This window comes from Seriola dumerili, unplaced genomic scaffold (assembly GCF_002260705.1).
Source record: "Seriola dumerili isolate Sdu_G_001 unplaced genomic scaffold, Sdu_1.0 BDQW01000083.1, whole genome shotgun sequence".
In the NCBI taxonomy this organism is placed as follows: Eukaryota; Metazoa; Chordata; class Actinopteri; order Carangiformes; family Carangidae; genus Seriola; species Seriola dumerili.
In genome coordinates, this window is record NW_019174338.1 from 755609 (window position 1) to 774860 (window position 19252).

The 19252-nt window shown below is 41.3% G+C and overlaps 1 protein-coding gene across 2 annotated transcripts; it reads right to left on the reverse strand.

Annotated features, from left to right (window-relative positions):
* On the reverse strand, positions 1–18727 carry LOC111221304 (carbohydrate sulfotransferase 11-like). 2 transcript variants are annotated; one of them, XM_022744660.1, is made up of 4 exons: positions 18212–18727; positions 5097–5173; positions 2563–2724; positions 1–2306 (listed from the first exon to the last, which is right to left on the reverse strand). In XM_022744660.1, the coding sequence occupies exons 1-4, from the start codon at positions 18303–18305 to the stop codon at positions 1623–1625; spliced, it is 1017 nt and encodes a 338-aa protein (XP_022600381.1). In that variant the 5' UTR covers positions 18306–18727; the 3' UTR covers positions 1–1622. The 2 variants fall into 2 exon arrangements, with proteins under 2 accessions (XP_022600381.1, XP_022600380.1); XM_022744659.1 differs by having other exon boundaries at positions 2563–2727.
* Positions 18728–19252: the final 525 nt, after the last annotated feature.

Genomic DNA, 19252 nt, shown 5'->3' on the forward strand with positions numbered 1-19252 from the left:
TTTTTTTTTTTATTCTACGTATTCTTCCTCCTAGTCAAACCTTGGCACCTACATTACCCACAATGCAACTCAACCACTGATACTTCGATCAGAGACTCAGATATGTTATACTGGTAGCGGCTAATGTGGCATTGAGTGACAAAAGGCTCTATATAACTTTTCTCACAACACCTGCTAACAGACTTTGATGTGTAAAAACTGGAATTTCTCTTTAAATATTTCAAACTCTATGAAGCCATTTGTTAAAACTGACACTTCTGCAGCTCAGGTCATTTATTAAACAGTTTCCAACATTAACCTCTGTACTTTTAGCTTAAATTCACTGACACTGCTGAACAAGGCCGTTCAGTGCAGTGGAGATGACTGGAGGTGGATTAACCCCTCGTGTGCCTGCTGTCACCCTAACAAGGGGAGCTCTGAGCGGCAGTAGTGCTGGTGCTGCACCCAGCCCCGACCACAGCTATGTGGTTGTTTGTTCAGCCTACCTGCCCAGAGCTAAATACAGACAGCGATAGAGGAGGGATGGCAATGAGCTTTTACTGAAACTGAGGAGTGACTGCAGGTTTCCCTGGAAATAATTCTCGCATACAAATTTAAAGACGGAGTCAACGAGTGCAGAGACGAGCAAGATAAGACCTGGATGTAGCTTTTCAGCTCGGGTCTGATCAGAGAAGTTACAAAAAAAAAAAAAGAAAAGTGTGATATGATAAGCACAGAGTTGCTCAGAAGAGATTTCTATTTGGCATCAGTATATGTGCAAAAGCCAAAACAGCAAGTAACTTTCCATGCAAGTTAAAGTTGAAACCCTTATTCTTTCATATAAAATTAATCTTAACAACATCATGAGCCAAATCCGCACACTTCCACAATAAATACTTTATGCTCTGACATACATAAATAAAGGCCTTCCAGAGATACTGTGCTGTAGGTGCTTTGAAATAATCCGCTGCGTTCAGTTTCACAGTCAGCATGTTCACCTGTTTACCCACGCCAGAGGAGAACCTGCTCCTCAAGTGTGACTTTAAGTTATGGCTCAGAAAAAACCAAAGCCATGGGAAATCTGTTTTTGTAGTGGGCACGGCAGGAAGGCTGGTAAGGCACGTTACACCAACTCGACGACCACATGTAAGGAGTCAAAGAAAGGTTTGCTCAATTTGACAAATTTCTAGGCGAGAAATGGCAAAAATAAATACTGATTTCTAAGTGAACCTAAAGCAAACAATTTGTCTATTCTGCTAAACATCAAAACATTCAAAGGTTCCTCCCGATTAAAACTTTTCACACTTGGCAGAAAATCTACAAATGTGACATATTTTTGGTAGATTACAGCACGAACTGTCAGTCTTTTCCTTCTCAGGAAGAAATTTGGTTCCATTTAGAAAGTTCCATTCACATGAAACCAGAAAATCAAGTCATTCTCCACAGCCTTCAGTTTCTGCTTGAGAGTAGTAGTGACAAGTCTGTGCCTGTGATGGACCACCCGACGCAGGGGTGAAAATCGTCCGTGGCAACCGAAAAGTGCAAAATTGTCATTGCTGAAAAAATATGAATGGGATGTGAAAGGAAAGATATCAAAACCGATCCAGTCACGGCACTGACGCCAGTCGCTGTCTCTCCGCCTCTCATCGAGTCCTGAGATACTCTGGTGTGGAGTAGTTGAAGAGTAGGAAGTCCATTCGATACAGGTTGAACAGTTTCTTCTGGTAGAATGGATTGATGTTCTTAAAGAAGCTTGCTGCCATGTTGCCATCAGTTCTGGTGCTTTTACCAGACGTTGGAAATTTAAGCGTCCCCTCCACTCCGGCCAAACTGAGCACAGCCTGAGCGTCCGGCTCCAGAGTCTCGTACTTCCCCACCACATCGTAGTGGATCAGACAGGGGTGGCAGAGGGAGTGCACCCGCTCCCAGTGCTCATTCAAAGGTTCCTCTCGCTGGGTCCGAGGATCCACAAGATACTGGACAAACTCTTGGAAAGAAACGTTATTGCCTTTCTCCAGCGCTTCAGGCTCCGGGTTGAGCCGGTGCCGGCGGATGATCTTGGTTCCGTAGCGCTTGTGGAAAGCCGTGTTGTAGCGGCGTGTGAACTTGTTCCTGTAGGCGGACACCAGGCGCTCGAAGGGCTCCCGCACAAAGATGAACTTGAGGTAGCTGCGAAGGCGCTGGTTTATCTCGGGGACGGAGAACTCGGAGAGTGTGCGGAGGTTACCGGCTACGTGCGCCTCGTTGGCAGGGATGGCAAGGGGGTCGGTGTAACGGCCGTCACTGGTGAGGACCATGAGGACACGCTTCCAGTTGGTGCAGGCTACCTGGAAGTCATAAAAGGGAGGAAGATTTTTCTTTTAAGCAAAAATACACATTTGTGCATAGAAATACTTATAGGGCCAAATCAGTGGTCAAAGTACAATAACAAATAACTGTATTCTTTTATCTTTTTAATGCCCCACTCCACATCCCCCCCCCCCCCTCCCCCCTTCAACCCTCCCCTCCCTGTAAGACAAACTCTGAAGAGACTGAAAACCTCTAGAATTTCAGCTGCACTAACTTAAAGTAATGGTAACCAACCTTGGGTACATAGCAGTAAATAAGGCTGTGTTTATCATCCACAATGAGGTGTTTGAGATCCTCAGGCGAAAGCACCCGGCGCTTCCTCGTGTGGCTCAGACACTCCTGCTCCAACAGCTCCCTGCGGCCTTGGAGGGACCTCTGAGCTGCCAACAGATCCAGCTGCTTGTGATGAGGACGATGTAGTACGGATGACAGAGGGAGCAAACAGGCCATTGAGGGAGGAAGAAGCACAAACAGAAACACCTCCTAAAAATTGCTGCAGTGCCAGTTTTCTGTCCAGAGGAAGACTCAGATTTTTACACAGTTTTAATATTTTGAGACAAGTGGATTGCATCAATATCTTGAAGCAGTTTACAAAAACTGCATACTGTAATATTTTATAAAGTTTACGGCTGACTCAAAGGCAGTACACTTAGTATGGTCCTTATTAAAAGAGCTATTTGTCAGTTTTCTCTGCCGCCACACATGGTTTCTTGCTGGGAGCAGGTGGTGGTGATTGTTGCTTGACAAGAGCTTCAGCCATCGTTGCATTTACAACACAGGAAGTCGTAATACGTCCTCTGAGCAGCGCTACGTATTCAGGACACACTGGATGCTACAGTGACTCCCGGAAAGTGATAGGATGGGCTGGTTGGTCTGGGGCTAGCAGGTTAGCAGCACTTCAGTAGAGGAAGAAAAAAAAGTTGTGTAGTGGGTAACAAATATATTTACATAAAAGTAAACTAAATACAGGCGGGCAGCGTTAATATTATCATCATCGTAGATTCACATTCTAAATCATTTAATATCATCATCATCATAGATTCACATTGAGCCAAATAATGGGATGCCTACAGCGATGTAGGATAGCTGCTAGCTAGCTAACATCAAGATGGATGGCATAAAGGCAAAAATAGTCAGTGGTAAATATCAAAATGTGGTCAATACATCGTCGCAGGCCAAGTCGAACATATGGAAAAAATTTGGTGTGATCAGAAACTGTGAGAATAACGCTGTCATTGACTTCGCTGCTTGTGAAAAGTGCCATAAGGTATTAGCTTTTGATAGCTGCAAGCTAGGCACACTGTTACTGAAGAAACACACTGACAGTTGCAGGAGTACAGGTGATGTGACATTCTTCCAAAACTCTCAAACCGCCAACACGATGACAGGAAGTTCCATGACCCAGTTAGTGGTCAAATTTGCGTGTTGGGACATTAGATCGTTTGAAACTGTGTGTGGTGACGGTGTCAGTGAAAGTGGACAGGACTTGATTGTCATCAGTGCCCGAGGGGGAACGGAGGAAACCGTTGACTGATAGCAACAGGGAAGTTACTTTGGACATGTGGACAGATGATCGGTTATCTTTGTGTCACTTTGCATCATATCAGCAACAAGCGGGAGCTGACTGAGCGAGCGCAGATCTGAAAGGGACAGCACATAAAGCAAACAGACCAGTCATCATGTAAGCACTAGGTAAATACAAAGTGATGTATGTGACTGACAGAGGTCTAGACATAGTTGCAGCCCTCTGCACTGTAGCCCATGTTTAATCACGGGTCGGGTCGTTGGATTTATATTAACAGGTTGGGGCAGGTCCAGATTTGACTTGGAGATTATTGCGGTAACGGGTCCACAGCTAGAAACAGCTCTTGGCGAGTAAAGGAATGAAGTTTGATACTGAAATCGCAAAGTTTCTTCGAGACTGGTAAGTAAACAGCTGTTAACGCTAACGTTGGCTATATTTTAAAAGCTAAAACTTACATATATTTAAAGTTAGAAAAACAAACCAGTGGTATCTCTGCTGACTTGACTTGTTTATAGTGCAGGGCAGCTTGTTACTGTATGTGTTTGAAATGCAATCACTTCACTACACTGTATGTCACATGACAGGCTGCAATGTGACCTCAGTGGCCTTGAATCAATTCTACAAATCATATCCAATCAGCCACACACTGTATGTGACAATAAGCATCATCAGATGATCAGTGTTGAGGTTACTGTGACCTTCACGTGTTGATGTCCTACAGCGGAGACATGCACTGAGATGCCAAAACTGTCATACAATTATTTCCAGAGAAATCTGGGAATAGTAACTTTTTCCCCTTTCAATGTCAATAAATGTTCCACAGGAAAAGTAATATATTTGAGTTTAACATCTGCAAAGACTTCCTGGCAAAGACTTTTACACTACACAGTGTATATAAACATGATATAGTGTGCGAATAAGTGAGCTTTAGAGCTGCTGGTAGGCTAAGCTGCTGGCTGTAGCTTCACACTGAGAAGCTACAGATATGAGAGGGAGTATCTACCTCTTGGTCAGAATGCAAATAAGCCTATTTTCCAAAATTTTAAGCTATATCTTTAAGTAAATATGGTTTTGAAGTGGACAAACCCATTCAGTGCAGCAGCAGATGTCTGCATAGGTAGCCAAACATCAAAAATGAAAATCATTCTGGTAAACAAAAGACCCATTAAGCGAAAATAAGAATGTTTTTCAGGGGTTGTGTGGTGTTGTGTTATCAGTAATTATTCAATCATTACGCTCTCACCTGGTCTCCATTGTAGAGGGTCTGCAGCGGACTTCTCCTGATTTTCCCTGGTCTGCTGCCAGTCTTCACACCATATTCTACAGTGAGACAGGGGGAGATTAAAATCCACATTACTCTGACTGAGCTGTGCAGCAAACGAAGACCGTTTAACAGAAGACGTGTGTTTCTGTGATAACTTTATGAACTCCTGCTCCAGTTCATTTGACAGGATTTATGTGAAATGACTAACACCACAGTAAATCTGTTACATGTTGTGGGTTTTTATGTCAACAAGGGAACACGTCTGGTGAATTTTCACTGCGAGGTCTTTGTTGGCTTTGTTACCGCTGATTTAAGTTGGACCACATTATTGTTAGTTTACATAAGCCTTTATGTAGGTCACAAATGAGAAAAACCTTTTTACAATGTATTATATATTCACACAGAGGTTTGAATTACACTGTAAAGACCTCCAAATAGAATTATAAGGAAGGTCAGGCAGAGCCAACTTTCCAGCCCTCCTCTGGTTTTCTTTTGTCATGACGTGATTCTTTCTTATAAAAAAATCCTCCAACTTTCCATTTATAGATTTCATAGGTACTAGGTTTGGGCAGTGACTACCGAAATGGCATATGATGATGTCTACATTGCAATGGACGATGACAGGGAGGAGGTGAGGTTAAATGTGCAGAGCGAAACATGGTGAAAAAGGGTGAATAACAGACAGGAAAGTTCGCTCTGTAGGTAGATTTCAATCCTCAGTTTTGTGACACAAATAAAGACTTGCCCCCTGATTTACTAAGGCGACGCAAACCAGGTGGATTTAAAAATAAGTTTTATATTTGCGCCTAAATTAAAACATACTCAAATAAGCTGTTTTTCAGCTTATATTTCAAGCACAATGACCTATAGTAACTAAAATAAACAAGTCCATCATTTTTGAGCTCTGACTGACACTCAAAATATACATATGCATATATCAGTTCTATGGCTGATCCCCGGGGGAAATCCCCACAAATAAGTAAGAAATAAGAAATACGTTCTCAACACATTTTTCTACATTGTGGCAGAGACACTGGAACATGTGTGGCTGGGTGCTCCCTGCTATCAGTGTGGACCAGGCAGGGGGACGATGGCATTGTCCACTGGTCCAACCCTAATAAGAACAGTGTGTTCCTTCCAAACTCTCTCTGTAACCCTTACATAAGTTACACTTCTCCTCCTTTTAGTCTCTCTTTGATCTCACTGCAACTATTTTCTTAATCAGTTTTTTATTTTTTATTTGACTCTTGATTTGAGGAAATGAATCTATCCATAGCAAATTAACTGTAGAACTCAGTACAAAACAAAACAGATTTGGAGACAACCCACTGCCAATTTCCTAACATAACAGTACCAATGACTATAACTATGCATCACTGATAAGCTGTGGGTTTGAACAAAGCTTGCTTGTATGTACAATAATGTACCTGCTGGAGGCTCTGCCAGTTTGAAGAAGTTACAATATCTAGATGGAGACTTTGTCATCATCATCTCTCCTCCCTCCTCCTCCAGTCTTTTTTTATAAACACATCTGTCTTCTCCTTCCACCCCATTTCCACCCATTCCCATCCCCCTCCCCTCCAGGCCTGATGACAGTCAGTGTTGGTGTCTGCAGCTAATGGTACTAAGGAAGAACAGTGAATTGTTTTGCACATGTGGCTAAACAATGCGTAGCAGGGCTCGACAGCGCAGGCGTTTCACTAAAAGTAAATGTGTGAAAACTGTAAATGAGCATGTATGGGTACCACAAAATACAGCCCGAGCAGCCTCTATTTTTTTTTTTTTTTCTTTTCAACAAAAAGTTGATAACACAACAACAATGTTCATCATGTGATCCACTCAGTGCAAAGGGTCCCAAAGTCTGCTGTGGACCGTTGGTTGAGCTCAAGCTGCTGGACCAGTAATATGTTTTGTGTCTGAACAGACTGAACAGATTTTTATGGCATCAAGAACTGAGCAGAACTACTTTATTCCTGAGGTGTTCATACCATTCATGTTGTTTTATACAGTTCAAAATCAGTTTAAACTGAGTTTTCCATACATAATCAATCAGTTTCAAGTTAGGTAAATCTTACATTTGAACTTCTTATTTCACTCTTTTCAAGCTCATGGCCACACACTGTCTCAGTTGCGTACGCTGCAGTAACCGAGAATGGCTTCTCTACGAACAGCCGCCTACCTATCATCTACCAACAGCCTCCATTTCTGGAGCATCAATAAACTGTAGCAGGAACAGGAAATTGGACATCTGTAAATCGTAGATACAGAAAATAACCTGAGTTACACTCTCCCCCTCTAAACTGCATGAGTCTCTACATGCACATTGGTCACATGCCGCACCACCCACCACCACAAGTAAATTCTACACCTGTGGGAAACACTGTAAGAAATAAGAAGTAATTAAAAACCTAGTGTACATTTTGTATTCAAATAAGCTGAATCATTTTGCTTCTAAATGTCTCCTTGTGTACCTTTTTTTTCCTTGAAGAAAAACACATTTTTTGATAAATTTTCATTCCACACCTTTAAGTTCTTTATGTGCTCCTAAAGTGTCAGGACCTGCCTAGGATCGCTTTGCATCTTACACCAAGCTGAGATGAGAAAGAGGTGCAGCAAGATGGGGAACATGCTTTGTGTAGGGATTTGCATGAGGGAAACTACTTGAAAGAAAGCCTCCATACCGTCATATGGAAAGCATATCAGTTGGAACAAAGAGCAAAGTGAAGCGTTATTCTATGGAATCCTGATGGAGACAGAGGCTGTTTGCCTCCTACTGTTTCTCTTCCTGCTGAGGTGGCATCAAGCACATGAAGTGAAAGTTTCACTTTTGAAATGACACAGAAATATAATAAATCTCTGTCAGTTTGACACTTTAGTATCATGCTCTAAATCATAATGGCTTCTTGCTATTTTGAAGAAGAAAATAAAAAAAAAAAGGAGAACAATTACAGCGCTGGTGAGTCAGCAAATGCAATAAAACATGTAGTGAAAGAAGATCTGAGATAGACAGTGAGTCTGAGAGTGCCGTGATACAGCCTCTATCTGTCCCTCCTCTGCGTGAGCTCACATGAATCACCAAAAATCCTAAACTTCCTCTGGGTGAATCTGTGCCACATCATCTCAACACACAGAGATAGGCATCTAAGTCCTGCTGGACCCTGCTGAAAAGCTCTACTTGATACGTACAAAATCCACATCTTCAGCCATGTGTGGACACAGAGCACACATACAGTTACATCTCACCTCTATGTGCTATTTTATGAATATGATAAAGTATACATACATAAAAATGGTGATGAAAGAGTTTGTTACAATCCAGACAATCGCTGTTTGGATGAAATGATGAAGAGGTCACAGAAGCTGCACACTGACATCCCAGACATCTGAAACATAGAAGCTCATCATACACAGAAATCAGACTGTCTAAGTCCCAGGTACCACTGAATATAATGAATGAGGTGTCTAATCTCTCAGTCAACAGCACTGCCGTTCACATCCTAAGCAGCAAAGCCTTAAGCAAACTCAGGACGCTTCCTCAGGAAGCTGGAAAGTAGGTCAGGAGACACTTTTGGAGGCTATACTCATATTAACGGTTTATTGTGTTTTCAAGTATAAACACGACATGACAGAGAGGAAACATTTCATCCATTCTGATATGAGGGGAAGACAGGAACAGGGGACAGTAAAAGTCAAATACAGAGCTAAAGTCCTAAAACCTTGAAGTGCTGTAACTCGTTTAAAAAGGTCTGAAAAGATTGAGTGGTTTCAGACAATACACCATTTAATAAATCACATTCTGTTTGTATCTGCCCTGTAAAGGTAAGGTATAGGTAACATGCCAACAATTAGCTAATGGCTAAAAACTGAACTACACTGGTTTTGTCACAAAATCACAACGTGACTCCACTGCAAAGACTTGAAGCTTTTGTACCCAGGCTCCTGCCCATTAACTGAAGGTGCTCTGTTAGATTTCTAACTGAAGTTTTCTTCATGCTCACGCTGACAATTTGGGAACATTGTTTTACTTTCGAAAAGGCTGTGAGATGGCGATGATGGTCCATCAGGTTGGTAATCCACCATGTTGGTCCAGACTGAAATATGTCAACTTTTAGATGGACTGCCATTACATTTTGTACAGACATGAAGGATTCATGGTCCCCAGAGCCTGAACCCTACTGACGTTTACGATCCCTGACTTTTCCTATACCACCACCAGAGGGTCCAAGATAACACTTATCCAGTGAAATGCCACGAGATGTATTCGGTTAACTGGCACCAAATAGTGCTAATTACCAACTGTTAGCATGCTGCCTAGTTTACTATGGTAAATATTAAAAATCCCCAATGTGCCTAGATGCTCGGCTGGTATCATAATCAGAATCATCTGCACACAAGACCATTTGTTATTTGTGTGAGTATACATGGGTGTGAATGTGTAAGCTTGTTGAGGGGAGGATGGCGTCCTTGTTCTGAAGAGATAGTATTTCTTTCTGACATGCTACTTGATTTGTAGATCTGTCACTCTAAAACTTCAAGAGAAAAAGATCAGTAGAATGAGTTAGCTGGAGTTTATAGTAAAGAGTCTCTGTCCACTGGTCCTGTACGACATCAACCAGCCTAGAGTTTCTCTTCCATTAGCAGTGCTATCTTTTGTTGTGGATAAAAGGTTTAACTCAGGAATGATTTTCTGATTCGTTTTAATGCACCGAAGCTTTTACCTGCACCCACTCTGTCAGTGTTTTTCTCTGTCAAAATGAAAAGCACATGACTACTCCCCTTCTGATCATCACAAACCACATCTTTTTCTGTGTCGTGTGCTCTATCACATTCACCAGAAAACCACAACTTCCTCTCAGACACAGGAAGTGACACAACACTGACAGTTAAAGAAGAGCAGAAGAGGCCCAGGTCTTACTACACACACCAACAGACCCATTTTGAACCTGGATCTGACTGGTTTAACAGTCTGCAAAGCACGTCAAGCTGTGCTGTTATATTCCCAGACAAACAAAGTTCCATTAAGTCTATATACTGGTCTGGATCTTTATAAACAGACAGCACTATCTTGTGACTTATCAGCTCACAGAAAGACAGGGACAATGTTTGTTAAGAAGTTAACTAAAATGCTTTCACTGTGTGGGCCCAGTACGTTCTAACTTTTTAACTGTTGATGATTTTTTTTTTCTTATCAAGACAAATCTGTGCCGTGAAATGATCTTCTCTTTTTTGAAAAACCTCTTCCCCTCTGTGACCATGATAATCAGCAGAGAGGATCCTGAGGCATCAATATTGTAAATATTTACACAAAGAAGTAAAACTGTACTTAATTGCACATAAAAGGAAGCCCTATCTTTATAAGGGCCACGTGATGGAAGTTTCCATGAGCTGAAACAAAAACCGCATTGTAATTTGCTTTGATTGAGGTGGGTACAAGTCTGTTGCATAAAACAACTTAACGTGACTGAAAGAGAAATTAAGATGTCACAAATGAAAACAATGGAAAGCAGGAAGAGATGATGGGGATACAGGAAGTAACAGGCCGCCAGACTTTTTGTGTTAAGAGTACTGAGTGTAGCTTGATTTAAAAGTGTCATAACATCCAGATGAGAGCTGCAGATGGTGGTAATTAAGCCAAAAGGATGGGGTGACTTTACGATCAGTGATATCCTTTGTAATTGGGCAGGCACTTCCTTTTTACCCTTTACCCGCTCTTACCCGTGTTTTCCTTATGTTTTGCACAATTCTTCAAAATGGAAAAATGCAACAGAAATACACCTGTAACTGGAGTAATTACTACATCAACCAGCTATTTTCTCACTTCAAACTAGAATTACCGCCTCATGGTTCAATCAAGTTGCATGAAATTTGGTCACAATCTCCCTTTCCTGAGTTATAGCGCTGAGTAACGGGCGGAAGTGTTTCTGCAGAACAGTATGATGTCACAGTGAAGTTAACCTTTGACCCTTGAGTACCAAATTCTTATCAGTTCACCTTTGAGTCCAAGTGAATGTTTTTTGTACGCTTCATTTTCCTTAGATACTGTGTATTTTATTATTTCAACTTTTATAGCCGTTTTTTCTTATCTGCTTCCTCTTTCCTAACAGTGATCTGCAATCTTAAAAAAAACAATTTCCCTGATTCCTTTAAGATTAAAATTTATAGTAGCAGAGTCAGAAGCTGAAGACTGATTGTGTGAGCTACAAACATAAAATCCATTTAAACAAATCAATTATACAGAAATAAGTTAAAATCTTCAATCAATCTAAATCCAGATATATTCTGCAAGGTAACATGTTTACAGCTCTTATCAGCTCTCTGGGTCAGTTAGGTTCATCAGTTCTTGACAGCACCTACTGGTACTATGTCTTTTGCCTTGCTACTCATTCCCAGTTTTCATGCTGCTGATAGTGTAAGTGCTTGCACTCTGCATGCTTTATTGTATGGTGACGCTTGAGGGGAGGTAACCTTCTGTTTTCAACCAGTTACCAATATGCACTACATCACCAGTCTGTTTTGTGTTGGACTTTAAGTACACTAGCCCTGTTTGGGAGTGTCTCATCAACCTTTTGGCCACATGGAGTTATTGCCAACCTATCACCACACCACAGAGGACAGCTCTTTCCATTACCATCTAACTATCTGACTTTTTCCTGCAGACTTAGATTCTATTTGTTTGATTTACAAGACAAAGAAGATATTAACAAATAGACTTTTAGACATGGACCCCACAGAATGAGGCAGGATAAATAGCCAGCTGGCGTAGCATGTGGTGTACAGCGTGATCTAAAGAGCTGCCGGCATTGTGGGGACCTTGAAGGCATCGCAACATTTTTTGTTTGTTTCACAACAGCTGCATTGATGTCAATGTCAGATGATAAATGGCAGCGTGCATGAAATAGAACTGATGTGTTCAATTATAGGATTATACTGCGTATGAATAGGCATGTATTGGGATGAGCAAGTGTGTTTGTGGGTAAATACATGTGTTCAACGACAGATTACAGTGTGTGTTTGTGTGCCTACAATAGGTAAAAAATGAACACTGTGAATTGTGGACAGACTGTGTGTGTGTGTGTGTGAGAAAGACACATCAGAGCAGGCCTTGATGTTGCCTCTGTTTAGAGTCGTGAGGTGGAATCCATCACTGTCACAGGAGCCAGCTGAGAGAGGAGAGTGAAGAGCATCTGTGATGTCTGGCAAAACAATCTTCAAAAACCTGCCAGTCATCTGTGGCAGCTTATTTTCTTAACTCAACTCAGATTTGATCATTATGTGTGACAACAGCTGTGACGGAGCGCTCGAGACTTAAAAGAGTGGCACGGTGTAAAGCAGAACCACTGCTATAAAATGTGCCTGCGGGCAGTTTGGCTTGTTGATTAGACAATTCGCTTTTGTCTCCCATAATTGGGGGAGAGAGAGAGAGAGAGAGAGAGTTTTCCCACCCTCTAGCATGTGAAGTTGTGTACAGCTACCCAGCAAGTGAAGTGGAAAAGTCAGAGAGGGTGAATGTAGAACAAACAGCACCATGAACACAGACAATGTTCATGGTTCAGAAATAATTATTTTTGCCAAGGGCAATACCCAGACACATTCAAGTCCTGCTAGTGCTCGAGGGCCACAGTTCAGTTTGAATTCCATGCCATGATAAAAACAAACCATTTCATATTGGGGATGTCACAAGAATCCAAACCTCAGTATCAAGTCGATGCCAAAATTGAGAGAGCAAGGGTAGAAGGGTACCACAGATGTGGGAGGTACTGGAGATGTAATGGTTTCTTGACTGACGGTGAATTAGTCTGATGTCAAACACAAAGGAAAGAAAAAGGAGGACGAAGACAGACACAGTAAACAACAACAGGACTCGTACCCATCCCTGCTCTATGTGTTGTTATAGGGGAGGGTTGTTGGCATCATTACTCGTTTCACTGTTTTTGGCTGCAATAGTTCATCTCGGTTGGCGTTACATGCACCATGGCAGCCGTGACGGCTCATCATCGTGTGATGTTATTTTATTTTTTCCAAGTAATTTAAGTTTGAAATAAATGTTTTGTCAAAATAAATAATAAATTAACTTTGAATTTATGATTTAGGGTGTTGACTGAGAGTTAGCTGTGAAGCAATACACTCCAGAAGTCCATAAATATCTGTTGTTCAGTTATGAATTTGACATTGCACTTGGTTTCCATTGTTGGTTATTTATCTACATAAATGTGAAAGTATTAGACAGTAATGTTCTCTGACAACAGTAGGCTTGGTCGGGGAGGTCCATGTCCGACTGGAAACACAAGGGTTCCGCTTGTGTTTCCAGTCGGACACGGACCTCCCGTATTTCTTTTTTTATGGTAAAAATATATTTATATATATATATATATAATTTGCAAGTAATCGAGTACTCGTTCATAAGGTAATGAGTACTCAAATATTGAAATTACTGAAAATGCCCATCCCTAATATGGGGTGGCAGAGGCAAGAGCAGGTGCAGCAACAGGTCGGCCGCATGGAAAAAACACACACCAAGAGTCGTGTATGGAGATATAATTATACAGCTATGTGATATCATAAAATCTTATTTTAACAATTTCAAGTATATCTAATTATTCAGTCTGAGGGTTGATTAAATCAGCCAAAAGATCGACATATTCATTTCTTAATTTGTAATATCTCTCCTGTTTTCATCATGTTATAATGTTCCGTTTTTAGAAAAGCTGTTTCAAAGTTCAAATCCTCGGTTTTGGCGCTGAGGGTGACGATAGAAAATGGTTTCCTGTGTCAAACAGCAAGGCTTACAACCTGCCAAATTAGCACCATTACTACACGAGAGTAGATTTCAACTTTATCTTGGAAATCCTGACAGGTTTACTCCATCTTTGACGAGTACACACACTGTGCACCCCCCTTCCACAGAGCAGAGTTACTTGGCATAGTAACGCGTCCATACACTCAAACAACGCACACAATGATCCTGCGCCACAGCACTGCTGAGTCAACGCAACCACATAAAAGAAAATGAGAGGAAAAAGAAAGTGGGTGTGCATCTCTATTTTTGTCCAAATTACGATGTATCTAATAAGAGAGGCTGACTGGGAATAGCACATGTCAAGGAAATTTCCTCAGTAGGTCAAAAGCATTTTTACACTGGCTGGAGGGGCAAGAGTTTGGTAAATAAAACAAATCATGTCAAGATTATATCCCTAGTTTAACAGAATATTTTATTCCAGTATGGAAAGTCTCAAAAGTCCAATGCTTCTACACTCTACATGGCAGTGCATGAGGATGGCAAGGATTAGTGCAGTTGCTGCTTTTTATTAGGGGTTTGATATTTCTCACTAGCACCTACTTTGAATTTTGGTAACTTGAAAAACTGATTTGAGAGGAGAGAATCTCACTAATTTAAAAAACTAAATAAATCAACAGTTAACCGATAATAAATCTGATGTGATTTTACAACGGAGTTTATAATAACACACTGCTGAAGACTCGTATTTTTTCCTGAGTGCCAAACCCAGGGTGTTGGCACAGGAAGTCAGACAATGGAAGCACAACAATAATACTGTATGCATTGTGCTGTGTGTCCGGTATTAAACTGCAGGCATAATTTGGGAGATGTGGATTGGAAAAATGAGATCTACAATGTCTCTGCTCATCTAACGAGTACAGGACAATATCTATACAGCAGTAGGACGTGTTTATCCCCTTTTGGTGAGGGAGACCTTGGCTCAGTGTTCCATGCAGGTTTTATGAAAGGAATGAAGTGAGGTCGCAAAATACAAATCAGAAGAGGGAAGAGGAACAGATGAACAATGGGAAAGTAGTCCTGCAATGTAGTTGACTTGTAGAAAAAAAAAGAAGCTTTTATCATACATGACTAAAGTTAATCATCACCTGTGATCAGAGGAACCGATCTGCAGTGTAGGCACAAACAGGCACAATAAAAACAGCGAAAAGTAAATCAAACTCAATCAACGAGAAAACTAGGACATAGTCCACACATGGTAGAAAAATCTAGAATCTGCCTTATCCCGACTGATACAGTTGCTGGTGTATAAAATAAATAAAAGTGGAGACAGAACAGCCCTGAGGACAGCCCAAACTGAGGACTAGCAGCTCTACCAGCTGTTCACTTCAGTGTATAATCATTTTGTAATTCATAAGACTGGGACAGTTACCGCAGTACCACAGTAATACAACACCGGCCAGTGTTAAGCCCATTACCATCAGCGCTATTTTCTTCTCTTTAATCTCAACCTGGCTCCCACCTCTCCATCAACAATCAGGAACGTTACTGGAAGAAAGCTCACATTTCTCACTCTCTATATTCTGACGGTTGGGTGAACGTCAGACCTCCGACACCTCGAGAATGAAAAGCACTCACACGTACATGCTAAATCCCACCGGCTGATCGCGGCGGTGCAGTTATCCCAACTGTATGAAAATCTGGCACATGAACACACTATATAAATACACTTAAAAACCGCCAAGGGGTTCAAACCTAAAGGAAATGTATTCTTGACTCTCTCACTCAGTCTGACTAACCATGCAGTTTGGCGTGTGACATCATGTCATGGTCAAGATATTTCCAACAGGCCTACGTAAAAGTGTGTCAGTGGAAACCGTCTGACTTGACATGAGTGTATCAGGTGTTGCTGTCAGGTCTCAACTTCAAGGCCTCTTTCAAAAGTCCTTTTTAACTTTTAACTGATGTATATGCAGAGAATCCTTATACTGGATATAACTTATTCATGAGATTTTGACAGAAACTGATCTGGATCTCAAATATGAATGTGTCGATTGAAATGTCTTTGAAAATGCAATAAACAATATAACAAAATAAATTGGATTTTTGTCACTTAGGCATACATTTCCCTCATGATTTAAAGTTATAAAATATACAGCACATAGTGTAAAACATGGCTGGTTCCTTCTGTCTTGTTTCAATTCACTGTGCTCTTGTCAAATCGAAACAAGAGCAGAAGTGAGAAATGAAAAGGGATGGAAAAGGCTGTGAAAATACAGAACTAAACAAGAGACTTGGCGTTGGTTCTCAAACCAAGCCTGATTAGATACACAGTAATTACGGACACCTTGTGCTTTGTTGACATCCTATGAATTAGCCCTCTCTAATGTGACTTGCATGGCTACTGGTGGGGTAGTACAGCAGACAAGCCTAAACAGGTCAGGCACCTAGTTCGTGGAGGGGGGATCAATGCGTGTGCTAAAGTGTGTTACTTGTAGGTTTGGCAACACGTTTTTTTCTGTCACTGACAGCGCTGCATGTATTCAGTGTTTGATGGTCTAATGATTTATTGCTGTGGATTTGTACTGTTGCATCATGGGGTGTGTACTGGTGACAGGAGAAATGGTGGGTGTAATGATGCCTTCTTTTTTACTCATTCTGAATCACTATCTGCTGTGTCAGTACACGCTGTGACATGTGTTTATTGATACCAATGCCATTGCTGATTTTGCTTATTGGTCCGATTCTTTATCGATTCCCATAACAATTCCTAAACAATTTTCTGTGAGGAAAAAGAGTAGGCCTACACAGGTTTTCAGTCTCAACGCAACTGTTTAATCTCTAAGTCTGAACACAGTGTATGAGCTAGCTCTCTGTAGCCTCAGAGCTAGCTGCAGAAACACGTTGTCATCTTATAAAATATATTTGTACAGCATTTATTTTCATTTAGGTTTCATTAGTCAGAAAGAAAACCTGTTAAGCCTGCATGTGTGGCACTAATGTGCTAATAATATAGAATTTGCTCCTAGTAACGGACTTGTTGCTTGGTTAGGAAGCAGTGGCACTCATGTGTACAGTGCTAAACACGTGGTATTCCTGGAATTTGTTGCATAGAAAGAAATTTTAGCATATTTCTGGTGTTTCCACCCATACTAAAACTCTGGCACTGTCATCATCTTTCTTCGTGACATAGCTCTTTCTTGTCGCAGGTTTCCAGCAACATAGACGGATTAGCTTGATGTCAATGTTTTGCAACGCGCGGCTGTCAAAAAAACATGCTAGCATTGATATTGATAAGCTCTAAGGCATACAATGCTGATTTTTTTGACAATTTTGAATCGGTTCTTAACAGTAACCGTTTCACCATTGTTGCAAAACGTCATCCTGAGCATACCGTGCAGACTTCATCTGAAAACTTTTCCATTTCTACAAAAACCCATATTGACCAATAAAGTTCCTCTTGGCAAACTATATGACCAAAAACTGGACACCGGCTTCTCCTCTCTGCACCATTCTCCTCCTTCTCTCTTCTTTACCAACCACATCCAAAATTTTATCAAATGCTCTTCCTCCTTCTCTAGACCTATGAACCACTTTGCTTCAGCTTGTATGGTCAGAGCAAATCAATCACCTCTTTCTCTTTGACTGAGCTCTGACTTCTCTACTCTGCAGTCCCCTGGGGGCCAATCTGTCTTTCAATGTTCAGAATGGGCTCAGCCCGGGAAACAAAGGGAGAGGAGAGGTAAGACGAGGAGAGGAGAGGAGGGTTACAGCAGAGGAATGCAGGAGGTCTCGGGGAGGGGGTTTTCAAAACATTCCACTGTTCACAGTGAGCTTATTCATACATACGTTCACATTTCTTTATGTCTGTCCACATGCCCTCTGTTATGTGCACACACACATACTCACACACAAAGGTGTGCCAGTGTTGCTGTGTCAAAATGATCGTTTACCAAAGATGCACAACCCTTGCAAGAACATGGCCCAATTTAAAAGCCTGAATGCTGCATTAAATGTGAATACAAGGCTACTACACAATATGACCTACTAGATATTACTTCCATATTGTATGCTAGCCCTTTAACATTCTTATAAAGCAATATATTTTTATATATTTTTTCACAACAGTTATCAGCACATGATAAGAGGTGTCTATCACTTACAACTATAAATAAGATAATCTGGATGTGAAATTGGATCCTATAGTTTTACTTTCTTTGTGGTCACTGCACTATATTCCAAAGCAGTGTTGCTGTGGTATTTAAACATGAAATCATAATTTTAATAACATTACAGCACGGTTAATATAGTTCTTTTCCTCAAAAGGCTGTGTGTGCATGTGAGTATGTGTGGCTCTCACCTGGCTTGGTGATGCTCTGAAAGTAAAGCACAAGAACGAAGAGCGAGCCGAGGCACGTCGCCAGGAACAGGCGTCCTCCTCTGGGCATCTTCATCCTGAAGCCCGGCTCGGCTGGCGGAGCCCCCGACCCCTCGTCGCTGCCTCGACACGGTTCATACGAGACCACCCGGCAGAGGATGCGAGACTCTCCGAAGAATTAGGAGCCTATTAATCAATTGCGGGGAAACGAAAAATAACGACAGCCCATCCAGTAATAACGTTAGCCGGACTATTGAACGAAACAGTTTACGTTAGCCGTTAATTCTAACGTGACTGGGTCATAAATCCAGAAACGCTCGATGTGGTCTTTGTCGCGTTTTTAAATTAACGTTAACTTAATGATGACAGATTAGGTAATGTTACCATAGATAAAACATTAAATAATATTATACAGACATGACAAGCCTCAATTCAAATTTTAAAAAGTTATGAATAGACTGTTTTGTTTCGTTTTAGCTCAGGTTGTTACCCACACCAGTGGTGTCTACAGTTTGTCGGAGCAACACAAACTTCTTCTCCGCCAAATATGGACGGGGCACCGTGCCATGACGTCACACCCACCCCCCCTCTCGCGCCCTCTGCCCGTTTCAGAGGCTGTTGTGCTGCCTTCAGGTAATGTCGAACATATTGAAGTTAGACTGAGAAAGTCGGATTTTCCTCGTGAACTCTGCTCTACTGTCAGGTGTTTTGTATAGAATGAATAGTACAAACAACACATGTCATCTTTTTGTGTTTGAAAAAATACAGTCAACATTTTGGCCTAATGGTGAAAAAAAAACAAACCATTATGGTCTGCAGCTAAGCAGTGCTATAGGTCTGAGAAGAATTCTGATGAGGAACACGTGAAGGCAGCATTAAAGTCCTTCAGAGATTTCAGCAGACTGAGGTACAGCGTGTACTGTCTCGTGCGGCTATGACAGCTAGGGCTGTTGACGTAAAATGAAATAAATGAGAAAAAAAAACAAAAAAAAACTGAAACCACGTGAATCTTCCACACTAATA